This window comes from Varroa jacobsoni, unplaced genomic scaffold, assembly GCF_002532875.2.
Source record: "Varroa jacobsoni isolate VJ856 unplaced genomic scaffold, vjacob_1.0 scaffold_253, whole genome shotgun sequence".
Taxonomy (NCBI): domain Eukaryota; kingdom Metazoa; phylum Arthropoda; class Arachnida; order Mesostigmata; family Varroidae; genus Varroa; species Varroa jacobsoni.
Window position 1 is genome coordinate 1,064,368 of NW_019213155.1, and position 22,078 is coordinate 1,086,445.

General features: G+C 38.3%; 1 protein-coding gene and 1 long non-coding RNA gene across 2 annotated transcripts in view; one reads left to right on the forward strand and one right to left on the reverse strand.

Moving 5' to 3' along the window:
• The window catches only part of LOC111258673 (uncharacterized), a 32,277-nt gene extending 17,290 nt beyond the window's left edge, over positions 1-14,987 (forward strand). Inside the window, exon 3 of the long non-coding RNA XR_015310250.1 lies at positions 9,867-14,987. This is a non-coding gene — a long non-coding RNA (uncharacterized LOC111258673). The remainder of the gene's footprint in view (positions 1-9,866) is intronic.
• LOC111258655 (major facilitator superfamily domain-containing protein 12) lies at positions 13,837-22,068 on the reverse strand. The gene is made up of 11 exons (XM_022830105.2): positions 22,047-22,068; positions 20,572-20,784; positions 20,153-20,303; positions 19,610-19,817; positions 19,403-19,520; positions 18,699-18,914; positions 18,029-18,121; positions 17,433-17,525; positions 16,838-17,115; positions 16,339-16,469; positions 13,837-16,023 (listed from the first exon to the last, which is right to left on the reverse strand). The coding sequence occupies exons 2-11, from the start codon at positions 20,773-20,775 to the stop codon at positions 15,935-15,937; spliced, it is 1,581 nt and encodes a 526-aa protein (XP_022685840.1). The 5' UTR covers positions 20,776-20,784; positions 22,047-22,068; the 3' UTR covers positions 13,837-15,934.
• Positions 22,069-22,078: the final 10 nt, after the last annotated feature.

The following is a 22,078-nucleotide window of genomic DNA, read 5'->3' on the forward strand; positions in this document are numbered from 1 at the left end:
GTAGTTAACAGGACGATGTAAGCATCTAGATGATGCTCGTGGGTATGTAACTAAAGAGAACAATTAGTCTGTGTAGATAAGAGAAGGGCGTAAGCAACACTACGGACAAGTAAATGCTGTCACACAAATAAGACCTTTGAATGTCACAGCAGTGAGTCTCATCAGGGGTAACACCTTGAAACGCGTCTTTTCACCATGTTCGGCCAACTACATCCGTAGATTTAAAACTGAGTGCTCAAAAGCACCCCGTGCATGAAATCAGGTTTTATTAAAATAGCTACCGCTACTTGCGATTTGATAATAAATCGTTATCGTCCTAATTTATCAAATTATTATTTATATTACGAAAAGCTATTTAAATAGATGGACGTTATTCAACTCACTCAGCATGGTTTAGGCTGGAGCTCTAACGACCCTGAGCGAGCCAGGTATATTTTGCTTGCGCTCGTACCATAGCCCCTCAAGTTTTTTACGGGATCTAGTTTCAAAGCGTTATGTTTGTTTGCCGCATTTAACGGATGTAATAAACAGTTGTTCCGGACCAACAGAGGGCAGTTTATTGATCCTTATCTGAATTCGGCTTATTTGCTAGTGAACCGCCGCACTTTGAGCAATTTTGCATTTGTGTGGTCAATAGAATATAATGTGTTTCTTCCAATCAATGAAATTCGCTTATAGTCGTCAATACATGCGTATTTGTGTGCCTTTGTCAGCGTGTGCTGGATGTATCGTAGACAACAAAATATGCCGTGTTGCAGTTACTATTTGTGCTTGTATACATATGTATACTTTTGTACATGCACAAGTAGATCTAAGAGCTCTTAGCACAAATCTCGAATAATTACGGGGTGGAGGGAAAGGATGTCGTTGTCCTGCTTTTGCACTTTTTTTAAAGCCTACCGCTACATCGATTCGTCTTACGGTATCAGATATTTATTATTGGTGCTCACAAATACTTCACAGATGTAATGCAAGTCTGAGTACTATTCTAAAGGTTATACATTTTATCGGAAATCAATATCGTGCATCAGGGCTCCAGAACCGAAAAAAAGACTGATTCATAAATGCGATCGTCATGTAGTTATGAGCCTGTATATGATTATCGGTTTCAGTGTCGCAGTATTGCTGGCCAAAAAGCGGTAATATTCCGGATATAATCTTATGATAGAGCTGCCAAGTGATTTGAAAAGAAAGCAGAATTTATCCATGTTCTACTTCGATACAACTAACAAAGACGATTTGATTAATCTTTTTCGTAATAATATAAACATTCGACAGAGGTTGAGGATGTATCTTCGACATGTTGGAGCATTTACTTTCGTTGAACAGCCACGCGGTTCATGCGCCATCTGTCCTGAGCAAGCTGAAGGAACAGCGGAAGAACGCTTTCCGTTATTGTGATGTTCAGGTCCCTGTCAGTTAGCAGCTGCAGGAACGACAATATTGGCAAAAATGGCAACATTCCAATCAGAACAGCAGAATATAGGCTATGACCTTATAATAAAATAGGTTATTACCTAATATAGCTAGCTAAACCCTTCCGTCCACGGACCGTTCGAATGTCGCGGAAGGCGCGTTGTCTCCATTTGTAGAAGTTGGCCCTTATTGCAACTGCACCCTTTACCAGCTGCCGGATTAAAAAGAAATAGCATCTACGGCGTGTATATATATATATATATATATATACGTATGTTTGCAATGCATTATATATTCCTTAATTTAAAATATGGTCTTGTTCTTTATAGCCTCTTATATTTTTCAGAGAGAAGGTTCAGGAATGCGTTATTATTATGACTTTTTTTCTGATCGAAGCGTTTTTATTGAGTAACGTTTACATGAGCAGCTTGAAAATAAACACTTTACAAATTAGCTACTAAGCTATAATATTCCGCATATAGCCTGATAATGTCCTGCAATGCTTCTTCTAAGCTGGCCTGTCGTCGCGCTTATTGGGTAACGTCGAAATCAACATTTAATGCTCCTGTGACAATACAAGCTACTGTTCTAGATTAAGAGAGTTCTGTGGATAGAGCTATCAGGCATCATTTAACTTAATATGATTTTAGCACATTGTTAAGATTTCTAATCACTGTACAATCTAATCTAACCTTGACTCCACTATATAATTGAACGTCGTCCTCTAGGAATGGATAAATGTCTCAAGTCCACGTCGGCGTTTCGTGCCTTCTAAACGGTCCGTTACTCTGATTCATATCCTTGCGTTGTTCCTAATAGCGTTGTTTCATTCTAACATATTATGAGAAACGAAGATTCTGGTAGATTAATATATGACTCAGAATACCTACTTCATGCACGCCCTCCATCGTCGGGGCATAAGCTCATTCCCCACTTGTTCATCGATTACCCTGATGAGGACGGTCGGCTTACGCTTCCGGATATCGATGTCGACAGTGAAAGCATGCGTGCCTTCTTCGAGTTTACCTATATAGGAACTAAGTCTTGCATGACGACTGAAAACGGCTTTCGCTATAGCCGGACAGTTTACCTCAAACTTAGCATTGTTTGTTCTTTACCTACAAAGACTGGGTCGCTCTTATAAAATGCATAGTTATTTTTTTTCGGTAGCCTTCGTTCAGTCAGTTTCGTTGAGAACATACGAATAATATCCGTTATAATTAAAGTTCGTGTTCGAATCGAAACTGAGTGGGAAGTTTTTCCACCACGTATCGTATCCTCGTAGCATAAAAAGTTCATTTGCTGGCAATCATTTACCAAGCGTCTCTTGAACAATAAACAATTAAGTTAAACAAGTAGATTTTTTTTTAAAATATATATATATAATAATAATGCACCTTTTTCCTATGTCGAGTAATGAGCACGACGACGTGTCGGGAAGGATATTGCAACGAACACAAATATGACATACAATTAGGTGGGGAAGGGACGGACGCACGTTCACATCTATAAACTATTGTTCATTGAATAAACAAGAATAACAGCAGTATGTAGACTATGATGGTAATAATGTGTGATGGTAACATTGGCGTACACTTACAGCATCTCTTTAGTATGCTATGTAGCATTTCCTATTTATTTGTTAACTGCTTTTGGTAACGTGCATTTTGTGAGCACTTATTTTATTTTAACTACGCGTAATTACGTAAACAGATCAGCGTACACTCGCTAGGTACTTTTTAATTTGGCAACTTAAATACGCAGTATCAATTCGTACGGAACATTACGTTTTTAGGCCACAACTATAGCCATTTACATAATACAGGTTATTTTCGACTGGATACGGAAGGGCCGATAATAAACCGTAGCATTTTATTTGACGATTCAGTGGGTACCGTAATCGCCGCGTTAGATTTGTACGTTTCCGAGCGACTACCGTCGCTTACTAAGTTTCGACGTATTCCACGTGCTTGCGTTGTTCGAGGCAGGCGTGGCTATAAACAATGTAGGGGAACCGAAGTTCCGTAATGTTATAAGTTGCACGTGTTTTGAAGCACTATTTTATAAACTATGGGCAGTTGACCACCAGAGAAGAATGTTAGCGACACGCGTCGACATGCTTGGAATAACGAATTTTCTGCAGATCAATATTCAGGTTTGTCTAGCATCTCGTCAGGGTCAAAGGACAATATTACGTTAGATTAATTATGATTTATCTAGAAATTACATTAGATTTATACTTTCGTCCTCACCGGACACTTCCTTTCATTGGTCTTTTGTTAAAACTCATTTTACCATCTGACCTTTGATTGCCAATTGACAAATTGTAGCGGGCTGTCCTGGATCGTTCTATGGTGAATAAATATATCGTTAATAAACCGCCAGCGCTAGTGACTAGGGTGAGCGTATCAGAACGGTTCTTTTGATGCTACAGTTTCAACCATCAATCGGCCGATCAGTTTGCATCCTTCTAAGTTATTATGTTGCAGGACGGCGAATGGTATCAAAGCTCGCGTCAGGGCCGCCGGATCCCCAAAAACTCTCTTCAGCAGGTTTAGCAAATGGCTCTCTACAAGAAAGACTTTTTCGTAGTTCGTGACGACTCTGATCACGTCTACTGTTTCTCAAGTAAACGCAAACGCATTTGGTATATCGATATCGCTCACAATACCCTTATATATACACACACGCCTACGTCATAACCGACAATGATTGTGAACTTCTATATCTGAACGTACGTACCGAGTATATTTTATTGCTTTGCTTTACATTAAGTTAAGAAGCTCTAACAATCTTGCTCAACTCAACCCAAGATGATACCGAAATGGTAAAGCTTTTATTGGTGAAAAGTACAATTCACCTATGATTAATTGCGAGTAGAGTGACAGCGTTACATTGTATCTCCCTGAAACAGCTCAAGGGTTATGTGTAGGCTTGTTTTTGTGTCTGAAAAAGCGACACGCCGAGACGAACAAGTTCGAAATTATTCTCTCAAAGGCTATTATCCTCAAACAAAAGTTCACCACAATCGACTTCACCCGCGAGGATCGCGATCTGAGTACCTAATTGGCATTTTCACAGTGTGAAACGCGTAAGTTCCTATTTTGTGTCCCTCTCAGAAGGATCGGTCCCAGTCGTATCGGTCCTGACTGGCGGACATGATAATCTTCGGAACACAGTTACATGAGATTTGGGGAAGCGGCGCACTCGTCTACGATCTCAATGGCAAATCTTTCAGCCGAAATCTTTACTAGAAGCATTGGCTCGATGCTGATGTCTGCCCATTTCGACTCAACTATAAATTGTATTCGGTCGCGCCGACGGATAGAAAGCCTGAGCACGGACCAATTTTCGATGACAACTGGCGACAGATGCAGACAATATCAGCACAATGTATAGGAGAACCAGGCCCTTGTTAAAGACAGTTGTATCTGCATACGCGAGCCCTACCGCTCAATTGTCTACGCGACAGAGTCCTAAATGTACTGATTATGCCATTGTGAATCGTGAACGTGGACGTACAGGATAATTGGTAATTTCTCTACCGAATTTATACGACTATAGCAGTAGTTATAACTATCTTTATTATCGTAGAGGAGGCTATCTATCGCAAAACGTAGGCTCAAACCATAGCACCGGACTTCCCCCGATGAATTAGATAGCAACAAATTTCAATTGCATAAAATAAATTTATGTGGTAGACCTTTTAAATGAATTTCTGTCTCTGTTTGAATAGAAAAAAAGAGCTATAGTAAGAAAATCTGTATAAATTGTAACATCGCTAAGGTCATCTATGCGAAACAAAAAACCGTGTTTACTTAAACCCAGTCGTTTGTTGAAGTTAAAACTGAGCTTGTTCTGAATAAATATCATAATCATAGATACATACATTTCAGTGCTTTCTTTCTTTTCAGTGAAAATAAATGTATTGTTAAGGTGATATATAGGTATATAGAAGGGTTATACAGGGATATATAGAATAAAGTTAGGATGAAAACAGTTTGCGAAGTTTGAAAGCGTGTGCGAAATTCCCTTTCAGTTTTGAGGGGTCTCCTAGAGAAGGGATCAGAACAAGCAAATTAGGACCCTTTATATGATACTTCTAATGCCGTTTCGGTTGACCTAGACATCATATACACCCGCGTGGAGATTCAGCGTAAAGCTTTGAAGATTGTGACCAATGTAACAAGGTCCAGTCAACAAGAAACACCTTTTGCATCAATTGACTTCGCATTGTAATAAAAAAAAATAAGGTAAAACATTGGCCAACTGTTATTTACCCCTATGGTAACAATATATTTTTTATTTTTGCGCAAACTTGATGAAAGAAAGGCATGTTTAGGCTAACGACAAAGTACTCCTAAACATAAATTTGGTGAAAATACAAAGAACTTGCGTATTGATTAAGAATGCAATCATTGCACCATGTCTGCGTAGGCACGGCAACACGTTTATCTAGCCGCTTTTGTATAGAGTTTCAATGCTGCAGTACTATATTTCTTAGTAACACCTGTATACTTGTTTGTGTATGTGACAATTACAGTTACGACAATGTTATATGTAATTACACATATTGAAATGATCACGTTGAGACTCAGCTACTTTTTTTTCCTTTACATTTACAACAGCGTTTCAATAAGGAAAAAAAAACACAGATTTGTCATTATCGAGTCCTTAGTCGACGTTTTACAAAGTAGGACCGGTGCAGTCGTTATCTTTTCTAGATACAATTTGTTTCGAAATATATCTTTGTTGCTTCCACTAAGCTATGTTAGTTACAAGTAAACGATTTCCGTAGTTATGGCCTTGCTTTGTTATGCCCATAGTAGAAATACTTCTATCAGGTTGCCTATACGAAGTTACCGTTGCCCTACGGCTTCCTTCGTTGATTTTCTGTCATTATTCAGTTAGTCGTCCTGCGAATGTTCAATAGAATTTTAATACGAAAAGAAAAGTTTTGATAAAATCTATTCCACTCACTTATTGATGCAGTTCGGTTACCCTTTATACAAATTGGATGTCTGGATGTACAGTTCATGCTTAACATACCCGTACATTTGCGTGGACTCTTAGTGTCCGGAGAAAGAAATCAGCTTCTGTTGCTGGCCGAAAAAATGGCCGGCTTCCTTCAATTTCGCGCGGTATGACTTCATGCCTGAGTGCTTCTAAGCGCTTACAATCCTATCGAAGCTATTATCGCCTATTTCTCCATCGTGTTTTGCAACGCCGTAGCGGTCACCTCGAAACCATCAGCCAATTTACGTAAATTACGTTTTTTTTTTTTGTAGTAGCGCTCTCCTTGCAGCCGCACATTTACGTTATATTATTATTGTCCAATGGCGATTATCTTATTCTGCTACCTTTAACCCTTCTTACATCATAATATATATTTGCATAATCTTAGTCATATTATTCTAAACGTATTTCGATTACCTTCTTCTTTTCAATGCTATTTTTTTTCCACCTTTTATCCTTTTCATCTCTCCAAATCGTTTCTTGAAATGAATGAAAATTTATGAAAAATAAATATCAACATCTTTTTTCCGATATTTGCACTACAGCAGTGCCTGGCTTGCCGTCATCAAGGCATTGTAAACTTTACTAACTATTACTGTAATTTTTTGGCCTTTTTTCCATAGTAATCTTCTAACTTCATTCACATTTCACGTCATAGCGTTGTCAACAAAGCAAAAACAAGCAGAAATTCAAATAATTTTTTTCCCTTATTCAAAAACGTCATACTAGTGATAATAGGTAATAATCTAAGCAAGTTACGCATTATCATGTAACATTCTCTATCACATCGTTACTCACTGGCTTACTACAGCGGATTTTGCATGAAAAGCAATGTGATAGCTAGGCCTGAATGGGCCTATTGCTATGTAACTCTTTCGAAATTCCTTGGGAAAATTTCTACTTGACGATATGACGCTGATACATGCGGACCAGAAACATATCGATGACTGTGACTGATTGAAGCAGGTGCTCGTCCCACTGATACGAGAGCCCGGCCCAACTGAAGCGGGCGTCAGTTTTTACTTCGGGGTTATTAGTACTCAGTGTTATCTGCCTACTACTGATAGACTTTTCCTAGGGTAAATGTCTAGAAGTTGCAATTTACACTATTTATATTTTTAATCAGACAATGAATTTGAACGGTTTTTGAGGCTAACTGTGAGTGTGGTTTTTTTTTGATGTGGTGGCTCACCACAGGAAGAGACCTTGTAGAAAAATGAAGCCAGGCTTTTATCGTCTAACGTGTTGTAAGAACTACGCGGACCCAACGTATCATAGGTTATATGATATTATCAATGGCTACCAATTGAGGTCATGAGGATATTATTTATTGTCCGAATCCATGTGGCTTTTTAGACGTCAGAGAAAGACAAATAAAATTAAGCCAAACTGCGGGTTCCTTTTCCTGCAGTAACTTTATGATAAGGCCCAAAATTTTGGCCATTTTGGCAGAATATGACTAGTGGGCTAGTGAAGTTAACATGTCCTGTTGAATACCGCCACTTCTCATATTTTGACCCTTTACCAAAGGTGGCAAGTTCCCTATTTGTATGGTGACTTCGACGCCTTAAAAACTTTAACCTCACACGTGAAATTTGCCTGAAGGTAGTAAGCGTCTGACAGAGGCAGATGCATACCTTTACAGTTTAGTTCGATAGCTTATATAGAAGCGCATGTTATTTTTTCCCGAAAATTTGTGTAGCAGAAATATACGAAACTAGTTCCTCTAATGTAACCCTACCTACAGGACATTCCTTTAAAAAGTATTGTTGTTAACCGGAAGCCTCGATCTATTTATTCCACGCTGTTACAACAGCATTTTTAAGGCGTTACCGTAAAAAAAAACAGTTGTCGACTGATAAACTGGGCTTGACAAGTGTTCATTACGATCTCGTTATTTGAGTTTCATGTTAGATCACCAACACAGCGGCACGAGTAATAGATAGGTCTTTAGTGTATAGAGTTTTTCCGCGAGATGCCATATTTGTGCAGATCATGCTTAATTGATACCAGTGATCGCCATTTAATCCTTTTTTTGCTGTTGAAATTTTTTTGGTACAAATTTGTTAGCATTATTTATGTCAGCATTATTAAAGGTGGAAATAGACCACAGTGTTCAATACCCAATGAGTCCTCTAAAGTGTTATATGTCTATATATATATATATGAACTTCAGGGGAACTAATTTAAGATAGCGAATGTCGAAACACGATTACAGAATCAAACGGCCTCGAAATGGTCTCATCGACCAGATAAAGGTAAATAGCTTATTTAGATATATTAAGTTAATAGTTGAGCTGATCATAGAATTATTTTGGGGGAACGAACAGCTCATCTACTATCGAAAGCTACGGCTGCTCCAAGGGCAGTCGTTAATGGATTTTTATTCAGCTCATAACTTAATCGTTGCTACTTTTTTTTTGTTTATTAACTAGTTATTGTAACTTTTTACAATGCCCACTCTATCAGCTAAATGATTCAGTAGAAGTTCAAGAAGCGAGGACGAAATTGGCGTGCGGACAACTAGAACGTGCTCTGTCACAGCAGAAACGATTAATGCATTATTACTGATATTGTGACAGGATGTATTAACAAATAGTATCCTACTGATAAATGGAAATAAATTAAATATTGAAATTATACCACGCTTTTACTATGTTGCAACGTAACAACAATGACTTAAGTTCTTAGGACACATGGATTATGACGGACTCTTCTGAAAACTTTTGGTGGTTAATAAATAACAGTGTTGTATTGGTTGAACAAACGAATGAAGAGTACAACTTTAACTGTTTGGAAGTTGCCGTTCCAAAACGTCAATTATGTTATATTATCTGTGCTACGTTACGTTCACTCGGCATACGGGCTCCCTGAAACGCTGGGCGCCATCACAATAGCCGTGCAGGACCATATTCCGTGCTTCATTCGATTGTTAATTGCAATATGAACGTATTGTTTTGATTAGTCACATAAATTTACATAAGCCCATGCGTATGTTCTCACAATAGTTCTTATTATACAAATGATAGCAGAAGTGTTTGCGTCCTAGCATGCGTTCCTATATATGCAGGGAAATGAAACAAAGTTTGTAATCGTGGTAATGTAAAAAAGTTTCGTTTCATTATAAAATTCGCATCCTATACGAGAATGAGTTGTGCTTTTCTGTGAATTTCTTTAATTTGTAAACGTTTGTGTTTCTGCAAATCTAGTTTTTGAAAGAGACTGAACGTCTGAACGTTGTGTAGGGGGCAAAACGAACATGTTCGTAATATGCTAACTTTTCGTATAATTATATAAATTTTAAGCTGTTTATTAATTGCCGAAATTTTTGGTCGGCAATTCGTTTCTTCGAATAATATAAAGCTGAATCAGTGAAATACACATGTTCACCGTCGGGTATGGACAACGTGCATTTTGATTTTTGTTATTTCTAGCTAGTAGCCATGGACATTGGGAAAAATCTCGGACCAAACCAGACGGGTGAGACCTTCTGCAAAGGTCCCATCGTTATGAAAGGATATCTCAATAGCCCTGAGGCAGCCTCCAAAGCCCTGGACAATGACGGATGACTACGGATAGTGAGTTTCCTCCGAAGAGCTACTCATAAGGCAAAGTGCATCAGGTTGTCTAATTTAAAAATGGTTGTCTTTGGAAAGCCATAAATTTGACGTTCGGTACATTATGTTTCTTTATTCCTTTAGATTACGTTAGTGAATCCTTAATACGTATATTTATATATATATATATATATAGTATCAGAGGTAAACAAAACAAGATAATAAACGCATAGTAGATTGATATGGTACCTTACTTTTGCTTGTCTCTATCCATAGCTTTATTTACTAGCATATCTGTTGTACCATAGCTAGAGCACCTTTTTCACGGTAGTATTTAAGCAGAACCTTCATTTTTATTATATTATTTATTATATATTTACTATAGTGTTAAGCCTAATAGTCTGCTAGGTCTAAGCGTCGTCTAGCTAGTCGTCTTTTAATGCTTAATCGAAAGCCAAATGGCTTACTTTTTTATGTGCCCAAGTAAAGGCTGGCAAAACGCCCAGTTTTTACATTTGATTTATCCGCTGCTTGGTGAGCAGCTAGTGACGAGTAGTAGTCACGCTATTGTGTCTATTGTAGATTGTAACCTATGAAATCGACTAAACTGTGACGATATCCGTCATAAAAAGTACTTGAAGGCGGTTTCTAGCTAAAAGGTTTTGATAGTCGATGAATATTCCATTGAGCGCTAAACTTAAACGCTGCAGACCAAACAAGAAAATTAAAAAGACTGTGTGACACCTGTACTTGAGTAAATTGACCGTGCTTAAAAGCCGTGTATTTTTGCGTGTAAACAACTTTTGAATAAGCCAGTACGAAAAACAAAACAAAAAAAAAACTTAGGAAGCTGCTAAAATGCATTGAACTCAATTTGCTATTTAGCCAGCTTCCTTCCGCATATTAGAACTAGTATTAACGTCTTGTCAATCACGCGTAATTGACGCTACAGAACAACCTTTGTATTAGAGAAACATATGGGCATTTTTCGAAAATGCATAGATATGACCCAAAACGCCGTTCAGTTTACAGAGTCCTATAAAGTTACCATTTTGGTCTAGATATTGTACCACGCTTGTTTGGACTTTCAATGAAGGCAGTGTAATACAAAGCTCAATGCTCGAATTCAATATATGATCTGTTCATGAGGCGCTGCTGGAACAACCCCTAGCAAAATTGCCGAAAGAGGTCCAGCCTGCAGAACGGTTTGGACTAATTGGCAATTTGTTTATCTCATTATAATTTGTTGTCTAAGGCGGTAGAACAGAGAACGCTAAAGTGACGAGAATACATTATATAAATAAGGAAAGAAACATAGGCTTTTGAAGAAGGTCGGTGTAGCTGAAACGCGAAAGACTATATTCCGAATTAAGCTTGATGATTTGGTTTTTATAGGTGTTTATTCGAAAGTGTAATATAAACGATTCAAATTTGTCTATACATTTTAACGTGATGTTTGTTGATCGTTTGCCAGCGCATTGCTTTAGTCCGAGTAACAAAATCATTGCTGTATGCTCTGTAGAAATCCTAGGGTTAATTCGTAAACAAGAGTCAATTGCGACCTAGTCAACTTAAACTTGATTTTGTAAAGTCCTTTTAAACATGGAGAACTTGAGGTTCAAGGCATTTAACACATGTGGAAAAAAGGGTCTCTACATTGAGAGCTACTCGCCATCTTTTGCGCGATTAAGCTCAATTTTTTTTTATTGATTTCCTGTTCATTATTGTAAAATTCAAATTGTGTGAAAACAAACGCCAGAAAATTGTCTAAGAAAACCGCAAAAAATCTGATTTCTAGTTCATTATTGTGAAATTCAAATTGTGTGAAAACAAACGCCAGAAAATTGCTTAAGAAAACCGCAAAAAATCTGATTTCTAATTTTTGAAGTAAATTGATTGATTCACCCACTAAGCCGAACTGTTTCAGCAGCTACTACGATGAGGAAGTTGAATTTTATATTGTCGAAAGACTAAAACAACTGATCAAATGTATGGAGGATCAAGTGGTTTCGACGGAATTAATAGAGTATTTTTTTTATAACACTTTTCTATGCCTGAAGAGCCCTAATAGCTTTTATACTGATTAGATTTGAGAACAGGAAGCCGTAGGACGTTTGGAAAAAGCCTATGTTTAACTTAAATAGTATATAAGTTCACTTATTGTATAATCATTTTTTTGCATTGGATATCAAGCATTATTTCTGCCGGAATAGGTTAGAATTATATGTTATCATAACGTTTCGGTGGAAGACACGGTAAACAAAAGAATATAGGTGTTATGTGGATAATTAATATATAAATACATTTCGTCGTATTTGGACTTTCAGCCACGAGTCAGTGAAGGAGGCTGTCGTAATTGGGGTTCCTGATGCGACCATAGGCGCAGTTCCGACAGCATTCGTTGTTCCAAATAGGGGTTATGAGGCAAAACCCACGCTCGTCAAGTTCTCAAAGATGTTGTTGCCTGTAAGTGATTTTATCTCTTACCTTTGTATGACTGAGGCCTTCGTAAATCCATGACGCTGAGAATTTTCCCGACGCAAGGGTTTTTCCATAACTATTTTAGCTGAATGATTGCGATGACTTAAGTGAACGGAAACCTACTGGATATGTGACATATTGCATATGTGAATTTCTAAAAAGTCCACTGTAAAAGGAAATAGTTTTAACATGACGTTTATCTTCATAACTTCTACTTAGAGAGAATTTTTTCACCTTCTAATGGCAACTATTTGCTGCTTACAGCGCAAACATCTATTGCAAAGATCTTCACGGTGGGCTGCAATTCTTGAACAAGCTGCCGATAATGGATAACTGAAAATTGAATCGGTCAGAGCTAAAGAAAACACATATGGCTCCTTTTAAAAAGGCTAGAGAATAAAAGGGTAATAATTTGAAATTTTTTTTCTTGTTACAATGTGCGCCGCACATTGCCACAAAAAATTCGGTACTCTCCACCGAAGGAGCTGAGAGGTGATATAACAGAAGATAGAAGGAGGAACAGACCTTAACTAAACGTGATCTACATCGGACATAACATTTAACCATAGCCCTTCTTCTGTAGCCTTTGGACTAGCTATTTTGATCCGAGAACGTCAGAGTAAAAAGTGCGTCAGTTCTTCGCACAGGAGGTGGATCAGCGTAATCAAGTCGTATTTACACTGGTTCTGCTTGATAATTGTATAGCTAATTACGGGCTGACGATGTACCAAAATGACTCGCGTAAGCGCTAACAAAACGAAGTCTGTATTCTATTATCTTCTCCCTACAAATAACTATGCATATACATATAGGTCAAGCCAAGCACCTTCTCTCACAACAGCAACGATTCATTTTGAAGCAGAGCAGGTATATTCTTCTAGTACTTATTCTATGCTAATTGTGATCTTTAACACTCTACGTAAGTGTTTTGAAGCCAGAATAGACTTTACCTGTAGCCATCGTCTATTTGCGAAATCCTGATTTGCGCAGATTGTTTGCAGTTCTAGGCTCTTTGATGCAAGCTAAAATAGATAAAAACATACGCGCATCAAAACTGCAATTTTATTATTGACCTCGTTAACGGAACTAGTCAGCTGTACGTCCTACTACTATACATATCTGTCGCACGAGGAAATAGAGCTATGCGAAGCGTTATAAAGCCAACAAGTTACAAAGTAGTAGTAAAGAAGTAAGTACAAAGCTGGACTAGGTACGCAAATTGCACGTAATAAAACGCACGTAATGAATAAGAGTTGAAGCAACGTCGGAAATTGCAATCGATCCGGGAGGCACATGCCCATGATATTCAACGAAAGGGTATCGATAAATCAAAAGTTAGCGTTTATACCTAATGAAAATACCATGCTTGGTATTTAAACACTGTTTATTCAAGACAGAACCGAAAAGGCGGCGAAAAAGCTTTTTCCTACCGGCACTATACGCATGATTGGTACAGCCTTTCACAGAAAGTAGCAGGGTATTGGGAGAATCTCAGCAATCCTCTCCTTGTGCTTTATTAATAAAAAAATCCTTGATACTAAGTGTTCGTAATGATTCAAGCACATTCGGTCGAAGGCATTTTTAAAGGCAGACTGAACAACGACCTTCAGAAGACAAAATGAATAACATTGATCGCGTGCAACGCACCTGGCCATTTTTTCTTTTGTAATCTTATCACTTCACCCAAAGTCCTACGACTGGTTCAAATGCTGCCTGGAAGCATTATCTTAAACAGCGGACACAATGTTTTACTTCTATAAAACAAGCTTTCGAAAAATGTGCGACCTTTTTGCAGTGATCCTGTATAGTCCCAGTTTAAGCCAAGCGGTTCACTTGTCCGTGATATGATAACTGAGTATATACGTTTTCACAAAGAACCCTCATAATAGAAATAAGGCAAAGCCCATAGACGTGTTTCTCTGCGCCAACATACCTTATTATTTACTTTTGTAAATAATTTTACTCTTTCGTTTTTATCAGCTGTGCTAAACATAGTATCACAATATTGGAAAATTTTCAGTTAAAAAATAGCTTCATATATTTTACACGGTTATAACAAGAGATAACACCTTATTGAGTTAGCCGTATGCAACTTCACGGTGCTTGAGCTCTCCAAACTGTTGCTATCGGCCTAATAACCCTGAGAAAAATCAGGAAATATCGTCATATACATACAAATGTAATCTCAATGCCAACAATAGATGAGTAACAAAATCGGCCGTGCGAATTAAATATGACTTAGATGTTGGTACCTAAGGCGTACGACTCCACGGTTTCGTTCTCTGCTTCTCAATAATAATAATAGTAGAAAACAGAAAAAAAATATAGCACATGCAATACATTAGAACAAATGCTGCTGCAAAAACCACATCGCCTAAACGCTGCTCGACCTAAAACCTCGTCATCGCAAGCGCGTATGTTTAAACGTGGGCAGCGACCAAGTAGTCCTGCTTTGTCATATGTGTACATACAAACGATTCAATCAAAACAAAAATAAGAAATATACAATATAAATCAGTCTAGGTGTATTCTCTTTAGAAACATAGCAGACTTTAGGGCCATTATAATGAATATTAATGCTTAAAAAAAGCCAAATCCTTACAACTTCTTTGATAAGACTCATAGGAATGTAAAATAATGTTTTGAAAATAGCTAATAACGACGATGTCTTTCCCACTTATAATTATCTACGAATTTAAGTATAAAGTGTTTATTTTTTGAGCAGATCATACCTACACACGTGCATACGGTTTAATGGCGTTGTTCTGATATATGCTTATACTTCATTTCTGCAGTTCTATTCTTCAAATTTCGCGGCTGTTTTACCAAAAAGTACCATTTTCTTTACTACATACATCAAATATCGTTTTACAAGCAGTTTCGCCTATCAAGGCAGTTGCTTTTTCTCAAAGAATCATTGTTTTTGCTCTACTAGCTACACGGAGCTTGTTGTTGCCCATTCCGTCTTCCTCAGCCTGTGTTCTTATTCTCGTGCATTTTAGATTAGGGATGACTTTAAGACGTAAATTTACCTAAAATGAGTTTTAACATAAATCAGCCTAAACAGACCTCTGATCGACGCCTGCCTAGGGTAGATTACTGCGTTAGCTTTACTAATGAGCTAAACCTAAGCGGCGATGGAATCTTTGTTGAAGCCGCTTCTGTGCATAAATATGCATTCCTTCAACGCCTTCTCTGAAGTAAAGGCCATTATGTACACACGTGCTGCCTACGGGAGCTTTTCCGTCGTTCCAGGCGGCGCCACCGGCAGAGGAGCCTAACTCAAGCTCCCTCGCTCTGCGGGTCTTTTGAATCCTTTCATGCGGCTTACAGGCTGACGCTAATCATTCTAAACTCGGTAAAAATGTGATCCACTAAGAGTATGTCTCAGAGCCTTCTGTTCCCGACGAATTTATCGTGCGTTATCACTGCTGTAATACATCTCCTAGGTTAAGGTATTTAGCCTATAAAAGATTAGTCCTTTCAGTTAGAACGTCTTGGGCGCAGTCTGTGTCATTTACATACGTTCGAGCAAGCGTACGGTTCATTAAATCTGTAAAGAGAAATTAAACACGTAACAGTCCGGCTAATCACCGGGGGCCATTTCGAATAATTTAAGCTGCCTATAGATGATAACCTGACCAATCGAACGAACGACCATAACAACGTCACAGCTGACTCGTGCGCTTTCCAAATTTAAATTACGTTACGGTGTCAAGGAAGAAACATTTGCGTATAGGCGAACATGAGGGACAAGAGCAGGCTTCAAATAAAATTGCATTACCTTACTTCGAAGCTGACGATTCAAGCTGCACATATCAAAATAGAATAGTAGAACAACATAATTTATAGCACGTATATGACAAACCTTTTCTTCTCGAAGATTCCTTTGAATTCGCTAAAATCAGTAAGGCTATCACGCCCAAGACCGCGGAACCTCCGCACGCGTAAACCATCACATAGTGATAGAAGTCTTCCTTCTTTATTAAAAAACAATTGCTGTCGATGACAAAACACAAAAGGCGCCGCTTAGCACAATACAAATACGAGCAAACGTAAGTGACACAAAGAGAACAACGAAAAAAGTTACATATTAGCTACATGAGGAAGTTGCAGTTATTTTTTCACAATTCGCCGTTTCGCCCTGCCGTAACCCCAAAACAAAATAAAATAGATACCTTCTTAAAAGAACGAGACAAGGAAAACAATTTAGTTGCTAACAATTTTTCATAGCTGGAAACGGGTGCTCTTTTGGACAAGAAACTATTGATGATGTTTCCTCCCCTTTCGCTTTTGGCCAAAACCTTTCCTGTTCCTCAAAACACTCAGGACACAGTTAATCAATTAGTCTAGCTACCATCACTTACTTGCATGTATGCAGGCTCTCGATAAAGATAACGGCGACGCCGTTGGAGAGTTTATCGAGGAAACTCATTGCACCAAACACAAATGCCCCCGATGCAGTGGAACAGCCGATGAGTTCATTGGTGATCGCTAGACTGGTAATTAACAGAATTGTGGACGCTATCCCAATGACGACTGAAACGATGTAGATCTCGAAACTATTAAACGACGCTGTCTTGTCTCGAGTCGCTATCCACATAGAACCGATGACAGCCAGCGCAGCACCCGCTCCGTAGATCGTCTAGTAAAACGGCATAAACACCACGGTGCATATGTTTATTAGCGCCCGAAGTTACCGTCTTACTGATACAGTATTACGGCAAGCTCTTTCTACTTGCTGTATTTTAGAGCGATAAGCAAACTCCGAGTCATAATAACGGACTATACTTTGCTCATTTGCTTTATGGAGATACATGCATGCGCACATACGTAATCATGTATGTAAAGTTTAGAAAAAGAGGAATTTATTTGAGTGGCGATTCAAGGGCTATATGGCCTTCGACTAGCGATATCAGGTGCTATAAAATAGTAGGATACGAACCAGATGCAAGGACTTACCCGCAGTTTAAATCTTGCAGCTGTTCTATTGATCGGAAATGATGCGAGGAACCCGCTAACGTACATCACCAGCGGTATGATCGCGATACTCTCCTAAAATTCGAATGCACATTTCTTCTATAGAAGAACTACAGAAGCTTCATCGTACAATGAAAATAAGCTAAGAACCATTGTTGCTCTGTGATCTGTATTCAGTACGGCTAGTTGATAGGATTACAAGAGCAAAATGTAAACAAAGACAGAGTAAATAAAAATAATGCTAGAAATATTAAGGGAAATTTTAACTCATCATTTACGTTTTTTTCTTTGAAACACGAGGCATTCATTTTTGCAAAGTCTAAAGACTTAAAGCTTGCATATATATATATATATATATATGGTCGATGCCCTTTTTGTATTAAAGGTTATGTTCGTTGAAAAGCTGGCATACTTCATTATAACCATATCATTCAAAGCTATATCTGCTGATAGAAATAAATACTGAGTTCTACTGATTCAATTTGATATATATCACCTTTAATGTATCATTGCGATAAGATTATTGAGAGAGTACTAATCTCTGGGAAATTGCTATTCAAGTAAACTACGTTACTTACCTTAGGCAACTGTCGTGCTTCTTGAAGGTAAAGTCCAATGAAAACTTGTGACATATTTACATACAAGCGGGTTGCCATGTACAGCAGGCCGATCTAAATCAACAAAGTAACCGACCATTTTATAATAGTTTTTTGTTGTCGCACGAACGAACGCTGCAAAATACTGATGTCAAATTTGTATATTTTAGGTTTCACTGATTCCGTCGGGCTATTTACTTCTTAGAAAATGAATTGAAGAAGTTTATTGTACTGATTCAGTTACATCATATTGAAAGTGACTCGTTCGAAAGTTCTAGTGATTATAAATGGTTAAATACGTGATAACCTTTTTCTTTTTGTGTTTGTGTTTATATCTTCTGCGTAAGCACCATAAAGTTTTGTTAATTAATAGGAAAAATTTTATAGTCAGACGACCAAAACCCATGTGGCATTTCATTTGGTGACATATCGATTATAAAAAGTCTTACAAAAGCGGGTAATTGGAAGCTCAATAATCGCAAACGTGCATTTTCACACTGAGACATTTAAAATTTTTGAAGTCTAAGAATAATTTCTTGTATCTACTCTGTGATGAGCTTTCTTAGGTTGTGCATAGCGAAAACGATGGTCGAGTGCTTGTATACCTAGAGTACTGTATTTTTCGAAGCGGAAACAGCATTTCGACACTTACGATATAAAATTGGCTCTCCATAAACCATTCCTTCCAGCTGAGATGCAGTGAACGCTCGACTGTGAACCCGCTAATGTCTGAAGCCGCATCGTTGCCTATGCGATCTCTGCCAGCAGACCCAGTAAGCGGTGCTGCCGTTCGCGTGGGGTCGGGAACAAATACGTGAAAGGCAATTGAGAAAATGGTCCCAACGCCCACGACGGTGAGAACAATTAGCTAGAATTGTCATGAATCGGAAACAGATAACAAGCGAATGACTAGATTGTTTTTCTCAAGGCTGCCCTGCTCATCAAGGCGCTGCCGAATAGATTTCAAGTCTAGTAAATTTACGGTTTACCGTTGATAGATTCATAACCACCTTGAAATAGTTTATTCGGAACAAGTTATTCAAATATTGATGGTAATGGTATGCTGTTAGGTGATTTGGGTATCTACTAAAGCACGTGCGAAACACTATATATGTGTAGCATGAATCATTATACTGTCGAATGTAGGGATTCTTTTAATATTTTTTGAGGCAGACGAATCAACCCCCTAAGCTAAAAATAACGCAACTCGATTACAAACCGTATATGCGCGCGTTTACTCAGATTTTCCCTAACGGTGATCAAGATAAACGCAAGAAAGAACTTGTTCATAAACAGAATGAAGAACTGCATTCTGCTAGTAATCGTCAACAAAACATTTTTAGCTTTAATATTTACCTGAAATGAGCCTGCATCACCTGGTCCGAGCTGTTCGGTACCGGCACCGTTTTGAATATGAAGAACTACCAAAGTGATGGAGTACACGATGATGTTTGCAGTTACTGTGAACGCATACCTAAAACCCAAAATGCAACATGAAGTAACAGTTTTTGGCTTGTATGTTTGAATATAAATATATATTTTACTTTGCGAAGCAATACTTACCTGACTGCATTGAGAGAAACGCGTTCGTGGGTGAACGGGGTGAGATCGGGAATTAAGCTTAGATGGGACACTTGGGTAGATGCCCATCCGAACTGGAAAACAATGATGAGCACCGCGTAATATAGAAATTGCGCCCATGGGTCGGCGCTTCCGCACCACAAACATTCTGCGAACAAAAACGGAAACGTACAAATCACGGCCACTGTACCTGAAATGGAAACGCGACAAATACATAATATATGTTAGCACTACTTTTATGCACTGACGTCACTGAAAATAAGAAAGAGACATCCTATATAATGTGTGTAACGTAGGCTACCTACTGGAGAGCTATACAACTATATCGTAATGACTATCGCTTCACAGTAGTAATAACGGTTGCAAGGAAAGTATCTGACTATTTACAGTTGGACTTCCGCACTCGCTAATTGTCATAGTTTTGTCGCTATAAGTTAGCTGTAACTTACTTCTAAAACGTAACCTCGACTAAATGGAATCCGAAACTAAACTTTGGATTAGTAACTTAAGAGCGGACCTACTAACCAACGAGATGCCAGGTTTTCCGACGGCCGTACTTTACACACAGCCACAGCCCGTCATCGCGATCCGATTCAAGTCCAACAAACGGTGTTGCAAGACCGTCAGCGACTTGGCCCACCAAAAGTAATTCACCTGCAAATGTAGGACCGAATTCCTAACGAAGCAAATGGTCCGAAAATCAACGTTCTCCCTTAATCTAAACTAACTTTACTTAGAACAACTTATACGACCATATTGTGGATCCATTCAGGGGTTATTTAGAATTAACATTAACTTACTTTGAACGAACGAAAAAAATTGCCACGGGCATAAGCGTCAAGAGCATCCAAAACGTATTCCTAATAGAAATTCTCGTTTATAACCTTTAAAATAAGAGCTTTATTGATAATCACGAAAATTATCAACAAATTCACTAAACTCACCCTAACGTAGTTAAAGTAAAGTAAAAGGTACGTGAACCACATAGAGGCACAGAGGTCGTTGAGGACGTGCCCCACAGCATAAGCCGCCTTATGGCGCACCGTGAGAAAGGAAAATTGTTGTATCGAGTTGGTGTGTTCTAAAATCGGCGTCCGCGACTCAATGTGAACATCAACCTCATCGTCTGTGTCCCCATTGATCCTCATTCTTACCTCCTGTAGATTGAAGTACAATAAAGAGTAAAAACCCGTCACGTTTATCGTCACAGACTGATACATTGAAAAATCTATAGATGGTATACGTAGCTTGGCCCATCGCTTGGCGAATGGAAGACGAAGCTGAGCGATAATATATCCCGTCCAAACATAAGTGGGAAAAATATTATTACATGTTGCAAGTGGCGATAGAGTCTAAAAGATTATTACTTTGTTACTGTAGCAACAATAGGAATGTTTCTAACGCATTAACTCCAAGTTGTAGAAGCACTACATGTAACATAGTCAATTAAAATAATATCTATGAACACCTTCTGCGATACGAATACATTCAGTCACGTGATCACGCGACCAATACGGAAGGAAACAATCAGTATGAAACAAATGATCGATCGTAGTGAATATCTGTCTGTTCCACATCAACAGATAGATAATAGATATCAATAGATAGACATCAATAGAAAACTAGACAATAATCTTAAATGAGAACTTGAATCTTTGTAAGTTATTGCAAAACATAAGTTCTTACTGGCCGCAATCGCAAAAATAATAATACGCATAATAAAGTAACAAGGCAAAGACAATGCTTTCATTGATATAGAAAACAGAATGAATCACGCAGCTTACGAGCTTCTATTTTCCATCTTAACTAAGCTAATCCGACACGTCGGCTTTACTTGGGCCTACAGAATGTGACACAAGGCCGGTTTTAACTGGGTGCTGAGATTACTGAAGCCAACATAACAATCTAACAACATGCTGGAGACCTTGAACAAGTCTACCCAAGTAACTATGGTATACGTCATTTTTGCAAAATTAGGTACTTTTAAAAGGCGCACTCATTGGAGGTAATCGCAGAAATCTAGCAAGCGTTAAGTTGAGTTAAGCTTTATCTTTAAAGGAAGACTCTTCTTAGCACGCTGTACATCGTCGTAGATTAGCGGTAAAATACGACCTCATGCTTTAAAAGGCTAAACCACTCGGTATAAAGTAAGCTTCGTCACCCTATTTTTTGTCTGAACGATAGTGTTTGCGTTATCCTAGTAATGGACAATAAAGGACCATCCACTGCATCGTCGGCGTACGAATATATATAAGGAACTTCTCGACTAAGAAACATAAGATACACAAGAAAATTGTCGTACACAAAAGAAACTCACGACCTAACACAGCATATGACAACATTGTGTTTCCCGACACTGCTTAACAGACACGAAAATACAATACCAACTTTTTTTTCTCCCACGTAGTTGGTCGCTTACCTCACGCAAATGCAACAAAATGACCGAATTTG